This window comes from Labeo rohita, chromosome 23, assembly GCF_022985175.1.
Source record: "Labeo rohita strain BAU-BD-2019 chromosome 23, IGBB_LRoh.1.0, whole genome shotgun sequence".
In the NCBI taxonomy this organism is placed as follows: domain Eukaryota; kingdom Metazoa; phylum Chordata; class Actinopteri; order Cypriniformes; family Cyprinidae; genus Labeo; species Labeo rohita.
This window is the reverse complement of record NC_066891.1, coordinates 27,573,317-27,590,419: the sequence shown is the minus strand read 5'-3', so window position 1 is coordinate 27,590,419 and position 17,103 is coordinate 27,573,317. Positions and strand designations below refer to the sequence as shown.

At 36.9% G+C, this 17,103-nt stretch overlaps 1 protein-coding gene across 1 annotated transcript; it reads right to left on the bottom strand.

Annotated features, from left to right (window-relative positions):
- Window positions 1-14,797: 14,797 nt before the first annotated feature.
- Window positions 14,798-16,938, bottom strand: LOC127154952 (serine/threonine-protein kinase pim-3-like). The gene is made up of 6 exons (XM_051096836.1): window positions 16,596-16,938; window positions 16,442-16,552; window positions 15,971-16,116; window positions 15,482-15,860; window positions 15,188-15,358; window positions 14,798-15,021 (listed from the first exon to the last, which is right to left on the bottom strand). Exons 1-6 carry the CDS (start codon window positions 16,936-16,938, stop codon window positions 14,900-14,902), a joined length of 1,272 nt encoding a protein of 423 aa, XP_050952793.1. The 3' UTR covers window positions 14,798-14,899.
- Window positions 16,939-17,103: the final 165 nt, after the last annotated feature.

The following is a 17,103-nucleotide window of genomic DNA, read 5'->3' as shown; positions in this document are numbered from 1 at the left end:
CATCCCATGTTTCGGTTGTGACTGCACATTTTCAGTAGTGACAATCATGTTTTGGTAGTGACCACATCACATTACCCAGTTTTAACATATATATTAAGGGTGTGTTTACACTTGTAGTTCGGTTTGTTTGGTGCATTTGGTCCAAATCATAAAGGAAAACTATACATTTTTGGTCCTGGTCCGCTTACCATTTACACTGCCATTTTTTTAAACGCAAACCTAAAGATACTGAACCTTAAAGGCATAGTGATACGTTCACAACCTGATTGGTCGGGTTGAATGATGTATATTCTGTGATAAAACTCATGAACACCCCAAACAAAAGGTGTGTTTGATTTAAAGCGGCACTGTGCAGATCGATTGGTCTATGACATCAAAGTACCTATTCACCAATCGATCTGCTCAGCTCCGCTTTAAGTCAAACACACCTAATGCTGTCTGCTGGACTAACTGTGCTCATTGTTGCGTGTACATATAATTTTATTTTCACCACCTGCAAACTCAGAAAGCGCTCATAAAAGGCACTTTACCTCCTCGTTGCCCCACAATTCTCCTGTGCTCATTTTGTTTTGGATACACTGCTTGTTCCCTTTATGAAATCATGTTGCATAGTATCGCACCTTGTCATTACTTCATGTTTTTGGTTTGTTTAGAAGTATTTGGACCTTGTTGCATTCATATTCCATTCAAACCGCACCAGAGTTTATTTGGAATTGGACTGAGACCCATATTTTTAATGGTCTCAGTCCACTTGTTTGGTGCACACCAGGGTTCGAAAAGCACTCACTTAAACTGCACTAACAGAGCAATCACATCAGAGTTTGTTTTAATCGAGCCAAACATGATAAGTGTGGACACACCCTACAACACTATAAAGACATACTAACATACTAAAAATGTGCGTAACTGTACCAAAATTTTGTTTATTTTCACCAAACAAAGGATTATATGTTCCCCTTTGTCACTACTGAAACAATGATGATGTGTTTTGGTCTTGACTGTTACAGTAGAGATAATTTTAGGTATTTTTGGGTCCAGCTCAAAGATGCTTATCAGCACACAGTTACTAGCACAGTTCTGAGGTGCATTTCCAGCATCACAAACGTGCGTGGTTGGAACTACAGCTCTTGACCTGTGGTTAGAAGCATAGTTTCTTGTTAGTAAGACATATAGGTTCAATAAATTATGCTCTTGGGCACAGTAAGCAAGCTAGCATGCAGTGCAATCTATATCTTTCACTCGATCTAAATATAAATGCATTGTAATCTATGTATTTTTAAGCTTCCACTGTAAGCAACGCTTTTTAGTGCACATGTGCATAAATGCCTGGGAACCCTGGAGTATGACGGAAGAGGGAACCCGTGATGAATCAAACATCAAATGACACGGAACAAAAAACAGTAAACTAGTCATCAGGTGCCATGTTCAATATAACTGCATTTTAGAGATCTCTAATCTAAATCAGTTAAATAGCGGTGACGTCATTAACAATGACCCTACATTGTTGAACTAATGTGGTTCAAACGGGTTGTGGCTCGAAGGGATACAGCTCAGACCGGAAACTAACAATGAAATTAATTGTTCTACCTATTGCATTGTGTTTTTTTTAACGTCTACACCTACCCCAACCCTAAACTTTGCCCTTACTATAATACAAAAACAGTTTTATTGTTGTACAGTGTGACAAAAATAATGTTAGATTGATGTGCACATGCCCAGTAGCTAGAGCTGTATTCCTTCTAGCCTTAACCACTCAAACAACGTAGATGCGACCGTGTTCGGGAAACTGTCACGACTAGCTAGTTCGTTTCCAAAACAATGCATCGTAGAGGTTAATCAGCGAGTTACGTTGTTGTATGGGAAACACACCCCTGAACAGTTGTATACACATAAAAACTCAATTTTATGGCATAACAACCCCCCCATTCTTTAAAGTTACACACTGATTTTTCATACTTTTGAACCCCGTTTAACTCGAAATGGTGGGGCCTATTTACTCACCAAGTAGCTATGAGACAGAGTGAATAAATATAAATATTTCCTGATCAGGGTTGCCAAGTTTTCACAACAAAACCTGCCCAACTGCTACTGAAAACTAGCCCAAAATTAGTCCTACTAGTTTTGCGTGGTAAAATACAAGTTTTTTTTGACAGGGTTTCTCTGGTAAAATTAGCATTCTAGAGGATAAATATTGTGTTATTGGGTTCGCTTCAACATGCAGACATAAAAAAAATGACGCGCGACAACAGTGTTAAAGTAGCCCAACTGCGGACTTGGCAACACTGTTCCTGATCATAAATGAAGGGGTGTAGTTAGGGCTGCACGATTATGACAAAAATCATAATTGCCAATTATTCCCTTGAAATTGTAATTGTGATTATTAATTACGATTACCACAATTTACACTGAATGATGTTTTGAATAGCTTTATACCATTGTTTGAAGCAACTGCATGCCACATTTTTCTTCTTTAAATATAAAAAAAGTAAAAATTTAAAAATTAAAAAGATAACCTGTAGGAAAAATACACCCACACCCACACATCTTAAGAAAGCAGAATAATGTTAGTATTTTTTTTTTTTTTTTTGTAATTGTAATTGTGCCTTTGAACGATTACATAATTGTGGCATCTGTAATTGTAATCACGATTAGATATTCGATTAATAGTGCACCCCTAAGTGTAGTTAAAATTAGAGATGCACCGATTGCAAATTTCTTGGCCGATTCTGATTTCCGATTTTACAGTAAATGTGACCTGCCGATTCCGATTTTTGCAGATTCCGATTTTTTTTTTTTTTTTTTAAAGAACTGTAATGAAAGCATATGATGTATTTTTTTCATTTAAATTTATTTTATAATAAAATGAATTATTATACATTACAGGATCTTCTCACAACTAAATAATTATAACAAAAAAATAAAGTGAGTTGTAGGGTATAAAATGAGTTCCGGTATATAACTAACATTAGTAGAGTTATACTAACAAAAATCTTCTTTTCCCCAATGAAAATTTTTATAATCAAAGAAATCAATAAACATTACAAAATAAAGTGCTCTGCGCCTTGAAAAATGTAGAAATATATAACTAACAACTTACTAACAAATAACTAAGCTGGAGAACTAAATTTTCTCCAATGTTGGACTGAACAAGAAAAATCTACTTTTTGGCTGAGTGAAAGCAATTTGAAATTTTCAAGTAAACTTTCCCTTTAAACTGAAAACACGATGCATTCCACCTGCTCTTATAGTGCCCGACTTGACAAATATCTACTTTTAAAACTTATGGCTGCTTCGGGATCGGCTTGTAACAGGCTTTGTGTGTGTTTTGACACAAGGTTAAACAACTCGGCTAAGGCAACGTCGGAAAAGTACCGCCGGCTCTGTATAATATATTTTGGACTGAGGTAATTCATCAAATTTCTGAAACCTCTGTCTTCGACTATGGAGAACGGCTGGTCATCAAGGGCCATGAATTCCGTAATTTTCCTCGTAATTGCTTTGGTCTTCTCACTGCTCATCCCAATAAAGGATAGTACAGGCTGCTGACTTGTGGCTGACGAGCTTTGGCTTGGACTCGGCGCGCTAGCTTTAGCCACTTTCCCCTTTTCAAACTGGGCATATTCAGCTAAATGATAGTGTTTTAAATGTCTTATTAGGTTTGTTGTTCCGAACGTTTTTGAGCTTGTTCCCCCACGATGTATTTTTGCTTTACAAACGTTACAAACTGTGATCTTTGTGTCATCTCCACTCACAGAAAAGAACTTCCACACCAACGACATGTTAACCCCTAGACCTTGAGTGTGCGCGTAGCTGTGACGTAATTGCCTGCGCCGCCGTTGGCAATAAAAGGATCGGCGGATGTGAGCCTGACCGGCCGGTCACCGATCTGGGTCGATCATATGAAAAATCGACCGATTCCGATCACTAGCCGGTCAATCGGTGCATCTCTAGTTAAAATCAGTCTCCAATGAACTAAAATATACACTGTTTTGGTAGTGACGTGAAAATGCGGGACACTTTTTTTTTTTTACATAAAGTTTCATCATTTGCAAAGAAAATATTATTTTTACCTCAAATTTTTACAAAATCAAAAAGATATTTTTAAAAACTACATCGGAATAAAATGCAAAAATTATTTCAATATCATTTTCATTTGAAATTTAGGAGTCAGGGTTCAGGACAGTCACCTCCCAACTGAAATTACCAAATAAATGATGACCTTATATATATTAAGATGATAGAAGGATCTTAGGAACATGTAGGATTTGAATACATAAATGGTTTTTAAATGTGTTTTTTTTTTTTGTTGTGGGAGAGCAGTTTGCACCAGTTCTGTAGAATGGCCCATATACACTATAATCAGAAAATAAAATTGCTTAAAGCAGCTAAGAGTGCAGTCCTGGCTTAAGCCTGGTATTTAGTTGGTTTACGTGGTCTCTTAGCCTTTCTAGTGCCTCGAAACCCTTTAAAACCATTAAAACAGACTCTCTTATCTAACGTGGTCAGGTTTAGAGTCCAGATAATAACTTCAGACTTGTTTAAAGGCACAATATGCAAGTTTTTGCCACTAGAGGGCGCATATTCAAAACAGACAAAGAACCAAAGGCGTAGTTTGATGAAACCATGATTGAGTGTGGATTCATGAGAGTTGTAGTCTTCATCTTCACAGCTGATGCAATTCGTCTGAGATTTATTAAGGTCACTGTAGTGTGAAGCAGGGTAGCGCTGAAATTTTTGGAAGCGAAACAAGGCGATTGCAAATTAAGGACGAACGCGAGACACAGTTCGAAAGCAGCGGAGCTTTTATTACGCCACAGTCATGCGCTTCTGCTCCTTCCTGTCATGCGTATGTGAGGTAAAGCAGCACTGTTTTATCATACTAGATACATTTGAGTGTGTTATAAGTTCTGTTATAATGCTACTTTGTGTATTCGTCACCTGTCTTACAAATAATAATTAATAAGCAATTACTTTCCAAAAACAGCTAGTTTATGAGGTAGAAAAACCTCATGAGGGTTGACATGCTATTTCATAATTACTGCTATAAATCATGTCCTAATTGTCAGAGAAACTAAAACGCACAGTATCTTTGTGACTACAGCTCTAAAAATGTTGTTTTTTAGGTGCATTATGGTACCACAAAAGCCAGCAAGACACGGTTTTAACCTTGTATCACCCAATAATACCAGCCTGCTCGCTCAGAGCCTGTGATTGCTCCGAGAGGAACACTGATTCTTGGTCAAGAGGGACGGAGGGATGGCGAGAGGGGGAGAAGGATTATTTTGTTCTTTTCTCCACTCTATTACATGGTCAAAGCGGTTAAGCTCTGCGTGAAATCAGCCGAGGTTTCATGCCACAATACCACAGAGCAGCTTTGCTTTTACCTCAGCCTAACCTCTCTCTCTTAGACTGTGGGTGGCTACAAATATTGGATTCTGGTGTTTATAGTGCGCAGACATATTTCAGTGCAGATCCGGCCACAGTTGGCAGAAATGTATGTGTGTGTTTTCCTGTGCTAACAAAAAAGGACCACGGTTATTTGGATGTGGTTTCTGGACACTGGACTTGTGGTAACACCATGGTATTCTCTGAAAATACATTTAACACCAAGGCAAATATCAAATCTGATATTATTTTTGTATATTATTTTAATTCAGTGTACACGAGGAGTTAGATATCGAATTTGATTATTGTTGTAAAAAGGGTAAATGTTTATAGATGTAATAAATGGCTTGTATAAGAAGTTAAGTACATAAATCAGGCTCCCCAATCCCTCTAAATTAAACAGTGAGAGAAAGTATTGTAACACTAAATTACATGCTACTCCTTTAAGGCTGTATCTCAGGTAAAATCCCCTACTGAGATGATTTCGATCCCTCCTATAAACTGCAGCTACACTACACTCAAGAGACACCTGCCTGCCCTGAATGATCAGACACAGCTGCTCAGATCAATACATGCTTTCTAATAGAAGGCCTCAACAAACACACTTAGTTTAGACACTTAATCCTGTGGAGATGAAGAACAGAGCAGCAGCAGGGATCGACTTGGATGAGTAGAAACGAGGCATGGGAATAAATAAATGAATGTCGAGAGCTGGAAGTGCAATGGATGAATGAGTGAAATTTGAACGAGAGTATATGAGGGATGCAATGAATGTGTGAAAGTTGTAAATGGGTTTAAAAATAATGAAGAAAATGAAAACAATGCAAGTGAACAAGTGAAAAAAACAAGGAAAATCAAGACTGGCAGTAAGAAGCACTGCAAACATCTAGTTCTGTTTGTTTTGCACAAGGAATATTCCAGCTTCATTACTTGGTTCACTTGTGGACACAATGGACATACATGAAGCCTGCTAGACTAGAGTGACAGAAATGTCTGCATGCTAACTAGGGCTGTCACAATTCCTTGATTTTAAAAAAATCCTTGATTACAATTTGCCCGTGTCGAGTAATCGTCAAAATACCAGAAGTGGCGCATTCCACGCACGAGATTCCATGAAGCGCAATACTGGATCGTTTTCCTAGGCTGCATAATATACTAAGCCTACTTAAAAATCATGACAAAGAATAATGCTATTGAGAATAGTAATTAAATGAATATATGTGATGCAGGTTTAATTATTTGCATGTGTGTAGGTTACGTATGTGTGTGTCAGAGCAGCTCAGTTCACAGTTAATGCTGCTCCACACAAACTGTTATTATTTACATATGTGAAGAGTCTTAAACTGCACCTCTGCATGTTACTGTGAGCTTGGGTTTATTATAGTGTTTCTTCTGGGAACGCAATGTGTGCCATTTCATCAGATTTGTAAGGTAAATCATTTATAAACCTACGCAAACAAAGGAAAATACATCAGTATCTTTCTCAATATGCTAACTGCTCATCGTGATTTTAAGATAAAAGTTTAAACCCTTACTCTGAGTTTACACGTTTTAATGTCCACATATTTAAGAAATTACAGTGGCTGTAGTCATAAAGAAGTGGCCAAATATTAAAGATTAAGTGGACATTTGAATTAAATGTTGTTTAGCCAATATTAACAAAGGATTAGATCATGCAGTAAAGAGTAAAAACAGTCATCAGGCCATTGGTGCCCTCTGATATAATCCATAATGTACATAAGTTCTATTGGTTATAATACATTATGTATCGTCACAGTTTTGTTCAGTAAAACCATGCACTGTAAAAATGACCGTGAACTGTGAAACCGTGAAAAATGGTACCATAACTGTAACATTGCATGTACTTTTATAGTAGTATACAGTTTTCAGAAGTGAAAAAAAACAAACAAACAAACAAAAAAACCCCTTAACATTCACTGAGAATAACCATAAACTGACATTCCCAGAATTCCCTGTTACATTTTTTTTAATTTTATGTTTTTTTATTGAAATAACCATTTCTTCTTAGTTTTTTCTAATCGGTTTTGTACATTAGGATTGTATGTAGAGTTGTCAAAAGGTACCGCGTTCGGTACTTTTGGTACTGAGATTTTAAAAACGTCAATTTCCCGCTCACCATTGTGCTTATGTGTGAGCGCTCAGTGAGGAGCCTGAAGCGCTTATCATTGTAGCCAATCACAGTCATGTCTGTTGAGCGCGTGAACACTGTGGCCAATCAGCGATGTTTAAAAATCTGCTCAACAGTGCTCAAATGTGAGCGGGAAATGGACGTTTTTAAAATTTTAGTACCGAAAGTACCGAACTCGATACCTTTTGACAACCCTAGTAGTATGTTACATCTAATGTTGTTAAACTAATGTTTATTATTATTTAAAGGCTGCTTGTGATGGGCTTTGGTTCATCATGTGACTTCTCATCAGCACCTGCTACACAACAGATTTCAGTATTTCAACAGGTTGGTACATTAACATTATATCAGCTAATTAAATAACAGTATTTAAATGTAAATTTAAGTTACAACCATCAAAACTTAAAACGTTGCTACCACATTTTTACTGTAAAATTCTGGCAACCACAGCTGCCGTTTTTTTACTGTAAATTTTACAGATTTTATTTTATAGTGTATGATTACTTGCTCTCAATACTTATTTGAACCAATTATTATTACTACCTCATTGTAATATTTTAAGTAATTTTAAAGGCTACTGTTTGCTTGGGTATATTTTCATTACCTCAAAAAATGTATTATAACTATCCGATTACTCGATTAATTGTTCAAATAATCAACCGATTACTCGATTATCAAAATAATCATTAGTGACAGCCCTAATGCCCTAAAAACCTCCACTTTTGCAACACGTGCCATGATCATTCAAAGCAAACTTTTCCATAAAAAAAAATCTACCATAGGAATTTATGCATAACCAGAAGTTTACCTCAGATCTTGAAAATAAATTAAAGGGGTCATCGGATGCCCATTTTCCAAGTTGATATGATTCTTTAGGGTCTTAATGAAAAGTCTATAATATACTTTGGTTAAAAATTCTCAATGGTAGTGTAAAACAACACCCTTTTTACCTTGCCAAAATCATCTCTACAAAAATCATCCTGTTCTGGCCGAAATTGCTTTAAATGTTAATGAGCTCTGCTCGCCCCGCCCCTCTCTTCTCTCTGTGGAGTGACGAGCCTGTTTAATTTAGCAGCGTTTAGCTACTAAACTTGCTAACTAGCACATTATTAGTATCGCAAAGACTCAATAAAAACCCTTTTACTCACTTCTGCTGTAGGTGAAGCTGGATCACGAATGATTTGCACAACATTAATGTTCAAACAACATGTAAAAGTGAATTTGATTGATTCTTTCACATCACATGTAATTAGGACACAGTGTACTAGTTTTCTAATATTGATTATACTTATATTTTTTTCATCTGTTACATTATGTATTTTTGTGCATAACACGATGTTTGCACTTGGTATTAACAAGCGTTTTTGTCGATTCAGTTACACTCAGACGTTATTAAACACAGGTTTAACTGGTCTCAAATGTTTTGAGCTTATTTTTTCAAATGTTTTTTTCAACCACTTCCAGAGGTTTGCTTTCGTAGTGTAAAAAGCACAATGTCCTAATTCAAACACAAGTTTTGCAGTAATGAACGCTGCGTTTTACTTGAACACTCTTTAACTTTCAGCGGCCAGAAAAGAAAAGGTCAGCGCTCCTGGCCTTTAAAAAACGCGGCACACCCATTGAAAACAATTGAAAAAATATGCTAGCTTCAGAAAAAATGCTTTGGTTGACACACAACCTTAGAGCAGAAAAACACTGCTGCTCTCCATATTATTTTCCAGTGTCTCCTTTCATGTTCATAAGTAGGCTTATTTCGCAAAAATATTGTAGAAAGATCAGAAAACAACCAACAATAGACCGTCCCATCAAAGAAATGAGGAAAGTGGTCAAAACTGGACAAAAGAGACAAAACAGGAACGCGTTTTCCTCGTCTACTTTTGATCCAAAACGCATCTTAATACCAAGAGCCTACAGTAACATATTGTTGGCAACTTGCTAAAATGCTCTTTGTAAATGTATTACTGAAAATGTCACTTTTGTTTGTTTACTCGTTTTTACAAGCTGAGGGATTTTTTGACATTTTTGTTTATGATAATTAACTAGATACAGTCACACGTGCTGCTGATAGAGCCGTTTTGAAGATGATTCCTTAAAGGACATCACTGGCTTAATGCAGTGTATGTTTTTTCTTTGGGAAGAAAGGCGCAGTGTTATGTGTCGAGAGAGAAAAGTGTTGGCGCTGGTTGACTCCCCCTCCCTCTTTCTGCTTCTCCTCAAGGTGACACTTCCATCTGCCCCTTCCCTCTCTTTTCCAATCTTTTCTTTAAATGCCCCTCTAGAGCCGATGTCACAGCTTTTTCATGGTCTCGCTGAAGGATATGCTTTACTCTCTAATCTATATTCCACTCATGCCTGTATTTCCATTCTCTTTAGAGTCAGTGTCCATTACAGACCCAACGATATTTCATTGCAACTGAGAATGAAGGTTGAGCGAAAGAGGAGGAGGAGAGAGAGAGAGACTATTTGCATGAAGCACACATTGTATTCCTTTCTGTATAGTAAATGGTAAAGAAATGGACAGGGAGGACTCTCATGTCCTGAAATGTGTGAACAAAAGACACACCGCTCTCATTCACATGCAGTCGACACTTCAGCACTGCCTGTTGAAGTACTGTCATATTTTATCCTTTTGATCATTAAAATAACATTTGAACTATGCTTGTATTTTTCTGCAGAGAAAAGAGGTGTTTTTTCAACAGTTTGATCAAGTACCAGGTGAAAACACAAATTATTTGTACGTTATCTTAAAGCTTCTGCCAAGACAAAAGTAGTACCTTACAACATACAAAATCTGCTGATGAATACATTACAGTAGTCATACTGAAGTCCTGAGGTAATTTTCACTACAATCAATAACTGAGACAATAACTAAGATGGCCTATTTTTGCTGTTTTCAGGCTTTTTTTTTTACTTGTTATCGATTATAACTGGTTTACAGTATATCTGTTTGACTTGTTAATCATTTGTGAACTGATTCATCGAAAAGATTCAACTTTAAAACAACAAATTTTATTATGACTTACATTTCTGAGCTGTTTCTCAAAAACCTATCGCCTGAAAACACAAAAAACTTTCAGACATTATTGCATGGGCATTATTTGAGTTTGAAATCCTCTTGAAAGCCATTTTTATTATTTTCATTACAAATTTTGAAAACTTTACTGTTTGTTTTCAGAACAGATCCTTACTGTATTTACCTTTTAAGAGGTTTTAATTATATAGCAACCTAATTTTAACTCTAAGGTAATTTACCAAGACGTCAGATTGTTTACTGTTTATGTAAAAAGAAAAGTATATCAGTATATCATATTTAAGTATATTAGTAATATAATTAATAAGTACATAATATATCACTTGATTGTCTACAGTTGTACATCAAGCAGTTGCAAATCACAAAATTACAGATAATTAAAAATTGATCTATAGGTTAACACGTCACTTGTTGTAGAACACATTTGTTTTACTGTAAATATATATTTTTATTAAGATATCATAGGAAGTCCTTTTATAAAAGCTGATTTTATAAAGGTTCAAGGTGCATGAAAATGCGTATTTTATTCTAAAAAATACAACAGTATTTCTGAAAAAAGAAATAAATAAAATAATTATTATTTTTTTAAATAAAATTTTCTCTTAATTAGAGATGCTTTTAAATATTACATTTGTTAACAGAATTTGTTAAAAACAGAATTTTATAAAAATAAAACTGAATTTGGTAAAATAAAAAAAAAACATATTTTATAGGGCCTTTTAATAAATTGCTGTTAAATTGTGTAAGTTTCATAATTTCAATTAATTAGACATGCTTTTTCATTATTGCATTTTTTAAATGTAACCATTAAAACAGAGTCTAGAAAATTTTAAACGCAAAAAACGGGATCCAGAAAAATTTAAATGGAAAAATAGAATTTGGAAACAAATAAAATGGAATTCAGGAAAAAATTAAATGGATTTCATAGGGTCCTCTGTAAGTTGCAATGCTGACTGCGCACACAGGCCTATCATCTGCCATAATGGTCCAGTCAAATAGAAAATATACACTCATTTGTGCCGATCATGAATCCTGAGCTGCTCTAAAAATCCTATGAGCCCCAAAGCACGTATCTGACGCTGAACACGTGAGAGCTGACATCAGTGATTATAACCTTTTTCACAATTTCCAGTTCAACTAACCCTTTTCTAATCTTCATCGGTTCAGTTGTTGTATTGTGGTTATGTGTGGCATGCTGAGTTGCAGAGGAAGGGAGCTAAGAAGACCTACCGGCGCATCACACACATACAGTGGAGAAACCGACTGCAGCCCATATGAGACAGATGCATCTGTCACTCCTGACCAGCTGAAGAACCTCCATGAGGAGACAGAAAAATACAAACAGGGTTTGCTGTGTATTTTTTATTGAACAGAAGTTGCTGCACAGTATATAGATTGTTATTAATATACTGTACCAGATGATTTTTTGTGGAAGTGGGGAAAAAAACCTGGTGCTGGTACAGAGGTCATCTGGTAAGCAGCCGAACAGCTTTATTCCCAGCTTATTCCATTGAGGGAATCACTCCAATCTAACAATATGGTAAAAACACAAGGGATCGTTAAAAGGATCATTCACCCAAAAATTAAAATGTATTTACTTACCTTCACATCTTTCCAAATCTGTATGACTTTCTTTTTTCTGCAGGACATAAAAAGACTGCTCTTTTCATACACTTAAAAAAAAAAAAAAGACCAGGGCTGCCAAAAAATCTTTGTGTTACTCCACCCTCTAACTACTTCCACTGGCTCAGCTGTCTTTTACAGGCACTTTTTAAAAGAGCCTTTTTTGTGCATTTTTTTTTAGCATAACTAAATGTTAGCTGTTATTTACACACAAATGGCTTAACATTTTAACAAAAATGTGTGTTTGTGTCTATTTACACCTACTTAACCATTGGGCACAAATTTATATTCAGAATTATGCTAAATCTGGCAAACCCTCCTATTGGGGACATCCTTATTTGTAAAAACTATTAAAAAAGTAAATCTTTTTAAGGCCTAAACACAGATGGTGCGGGGACCCTATTGGAGTTACTCAGTTGCTTCTCCAAAATGAATCGCATTTTTGAGGGCTTAAACATGCTTGAAAACTTATTAAAAAGGTTTGGATATGGGTTTCAGAAGTGGGTATGGCAAAATGGCTCAATAGCGCCACCTATAAAATTTTAACAAGGTGCCCCTCGAGCTCTGTTTCACATACATGTACGAAATTCGGGAAACACATGTAACAGACCAATACCTACAAAAAAGTCCCCCAGTACAAAGACCGAAACCCAACAGGAAGTCTGTTATTTTGCAAGTTTTGTGCCATTTTGGCTATTTTCAGGTGTTGTATTTTAACGAACTCCCCCTAGAGATTTAAACAGATCAACACCAAATTTGGTCAGTGTAATCTAAAGCTCTTTGTGACGTTAAATGACGAAGATCTTAAGTTTTCATTGAAGGACGTGTCCGTGGCGGCCTGACAAACTTCGATGTTTTGCCATGAAACAGGAAGTTGTTACAATTCAGGCATACAATGTCCAATAAGAGTCTTGTCCTGAACACATGCCCATGACCATATTCAGTTATAATCATAGCGCCACCTGCTGGCAACAGGAAGTTACATGTTTTATGCTCTAACAAACACCTCATAGAGATTTCATGACATCAACGTTATATTTGGTCAGTCTAATCTAAAGGCCTTTGCGATTTTGAATTGCGAAAATCTTAAGTTTTCTTTAAAGGGCGTGTCTGTTCAAAGTTCAATGTTTCACCATGTAAGAGGAAGTTGTTGTAACTCAGCCATACAATGTCTGATCTGCCACAAACTTCATGTTTGATAAGAGTCCTGGCCTGAACACATCTGAAGGCCAATATTCAGATATAATCGCGCCACTTGTTGGCAACAGGATATGTCAAGTTTTATACTAACTCAAACATACAATGTTTAATCTGCACCAAACTTCATATGTTTGATCAAAGTCCTGGCTTGAAGACATCTATATGCCAATATCCAGTTATAGTCATAGTGCCACTGGCTGGCAGCAGGAAGTTTGGCACATATAAATGACTTTGAAATATTCCTACTATATTTACCACTTTAAATCCATATTGCTCACCGTTCGCTGTTTTCCTAAAGCCACCGGGTGGCGGTGAGCCTGGGTGCAACCCTTTCAACGCTGATTACAGCTTTAATTTAGTTTTTAATTGTATCTTATGTTAGAGTTAGGTTATATATATAGTATCTATAATAACATCCAGTGTTGGGGAAAGTTACTTTTAAAAGTAATGGAAGAAAAAGAAAAGAAGAACAAATATTAGTTTATCTTGAGTAATTTTTGCTCATTAGTGCAGCTGAATTGGATCATCAAAGGTCAGCAGCAAAGACACTGGTTAATAAAATGTGATTAAATACATAAAGGATATTTGTATTATTTAACATTTAATTATTGCAGATTTGCTTCATATTCTGAGTTGCATTTCACTGTTTTTATTCCTTTTGAGGAATACATAAATCTGTTTCTTTTTTTTTTTTTGGGGAGTGAGATGAATGAATGCATGTTAGCATTTATTCTAGAACTAAAGTAACATCCTGAATTCTTTCAGCATGGGGACAGGCGAGCTGTCAGTCAATAAATGGGAAAAAAGTAATTGGCATTACTCATTTGAAATAACTCAGATATTTTCTTGCTAGTTAAAAAGTAATGCATTACTTACCTAGCTACTTGAAAGAAGTAATCTGATTACGTAATTCACATTACTTGTAATGCATTACCCCAACACTGAATAACATCTGTAAAGGCTCTTTATAATAATAACAGAAGTCTATGCAATGTCCCTATTCATAAAATGTGTGTGTGTGAGTAACTGACAACACAAAGTAACAAAATAAACATTTACACAAAATATTTTTTTTCATTTTTTATTAAATAAATATATCTCCACCCACCCAATAATTTGAATATATTAATTAGGATAATTCTGCTCCTATTTATAATTTCCCCTCAGTTCTGATTCCAGATTTTCAAATATTTGTATCTCGGCCAAATATTGTCCTAACAAACCATACATCAACGGAAAGCTTATTTATTCAGCTTTCAGATGATGTATAAATCTAAATGTCGAGAAATGTACACTTATGACTGATTTTGTGGTCCAGGGTCACATATATTACATATATTTTTTTGCTATCTATCGATCCATACTGAATAGTTTGGCAAATCTTCCTCAGTGGGGCCGATTTGGAGCATCTGCTAAAATACTGATGTAAAGGGAAGTTGAAGCTCATGGCAGCACTGCTTGGACCTGCGTGATTTCTGTCATCCTCTGCCTTCCCTCCAAAGTTACACTACCTAATCCTGAGCTTCTCCTGTCATTTGTCCCTGCTGAAACCATTCATGCTGTAGGATCTCGTCTACTGTTGGTCTCTCAGTTGGGTCAAGAGCCATGCAGCGGCATATCAAATCCTGCAATTCTGTACAAGTTTTCCCAAAAGCATTGGTTAGTCACGTACACTACATCCTTTATGTCCATACGACATGTGCACATAGTCATATATGAAATTAATGTTGAAATATGTAGCACGTCTGTTTAACAATATTACTGTCATGTGTTAATGGTAGTTAATTGTTCTCTCTCACCTGTGGATATTGTGCGCCTAAACTTCAGGTTGCATTCCATCAGGTCTTCTAGACATCTAAAGGGTTGACGTTTGTACACCATTGAGTACATCATAAAGCCTAGAGACCAGACGGTCGTTGACCCTGCCTCATATCTTAATTCCCTGTAGTACTCTGGTGGGCAGACTCCTCCTGTAAGCAAGAGATATTTAGGTTAAACAAAAATTAGTTTATACTGTAAAAGTCAGCAGCATCACTAAACAAGAAACTGACATCTCAGTCTCACTGCAACAGGAACACAAAAAGCCAACTCACCTGCAAAACCACCCAGGTAGCCTGGTTTCACGAGGTCACCGCAGCCAAAGTCAATCAGTTTGACTTGGTTCGTCTCTGTATTGATCAGCATGTTATTTAACTTGATGTCGCGGTGGAAGACACCTCGTTCGAGACAGTGTTTGGCTGCCATCACCACTTGGCACATCAGGCTACGTGTCTTTGCTTCATCCAGTAGCTGCATGTCGTTAAGCATGAATTTGAGCAGGTCCTTGCAGGGTTGCGGACGCTCCAGGATCAGGATGTATCGATCCTTCTCTTCGAACCACTCCAGCATGTGCAAGATGTAAGGGCTTAATGGTGGTCGCTTCAGGAGCAGGTTCAGAGCCACTTCCACAAACAGCGGCTTGGAACAACCAGGCTAGAGAAAAGAGAGTTCAGTAATTAGGAGTTCAATATCAGCTCTCACTTGTATTCAAAATATATATATTTTTTGTATTTAAATATACACGTTAGGTTTTGACAACTTACAATTTCAATAAACCGGTCCCTTTGTCTCTTAGGGACGAATTTGATGGCGACCTGTTCACGTAGAAGCTTGTAAACCCCTTCGTACACAGCGCCGAAGCCTCCTTCTCCGAGCTTCCTTCCCACTTCGTAAATTTCATCAAATGGAACTGCAAAAATGCACCAAAGGAACATGTTAATATATGAGAGTCACAGTTTTACATGAAGTCCAATAGCTTTTTTGTTTGAATAAATACACACATCCTGTTCACATCAGAAACAAGGAGACTAAATATGGACAGTGTTTCAGACTAATGCTGAGTCTGAAAATAAAACAGCAGGATAATCAATTACTTTACAACAACATTTCTTTAAAAAGTCAATCAGGAAAATAATACTACTTGGTCAAGAGTAGATTTATCATTTACATTTACCAACAGATAAGAAACAATCAGTGTAGGAACAAGAAAAGGTAACAAGTGGAAAAAGACTCACCAGGAGTTGGATCGGTGAAACAGGCTGCTCTGAAACTGGTTCCATCTCCGATTCGTCTGTGCTTGGAAGCAGCTGGATATTTTGGAGCTGCTGGCTCAAGACCAGATGGACCTGGAAGAGAATCATCTTCATCTGAATCTTGATCAAGTTGGACCCGCCTGAGGTACAGCTGGATCCTGCAGACCCACTGGCAGAATGCCAGATCGTCCTTCAACAGGTGTCATCTTTGAAGCATCTGGATCTCGTTTAGGGTCAGATGAACCAGGCTGCAGATCTTCTGAAAGATCAGCCGAATCCTGCAGAGCTGTCGGCTCAAGGACGATTGGATCTGGCTGAGGATTAGCTGGATCCTGCATAGCCATCGACTTAGAGATGAACTGATCCAGCTGAGGCTCAAGGACGAACAGATCTGGCATTGGATCAGCTGAATCCTGCAGAACCGTCGACTCAAGGATGGACTTATCCAGCTGAGACTCAAAGACATACACATCCGCCATTTCATCAGCTAGATCCTGCACAACCGTTGACTCAAAAACGAACTGATCCAGCTGAGGCTCAAGGACAGACAGACCTGGCAGAGGATCAGCTAGATCTTGCAGAGCCGTTGACTCAAGGACATTTGGATCTGGCAGTGGATCACCTGGATCTGTGTTGGGCTGTGG

Excerpts from the sequence above, each read along its gene's own strand:
- LOC127154952 (XM_051096836.1), bottom strand. The coding sequence starts at position 16,938 with ATGGCGGATGTGTATGTCTTTGAGTCTCAGCTGGATAAGTCCATCCTT. Across the intron at positions 16,553-16,595 it reads TCCAGCTGTACCTCAGGCGG|GTCCATCTGGTCTTGAGCCA; the intron begins GTCCAACTTGAT and ends ATTCTCTTCCAG. Across the intron at positions 15,359-15,481 it reads CTACCTGGGTGGTTTTGCAG|GAGGAGTCTGCCCACCAGAG; the intron begins GTGAGTTGGCTT and ends TCTTGCTTACAG.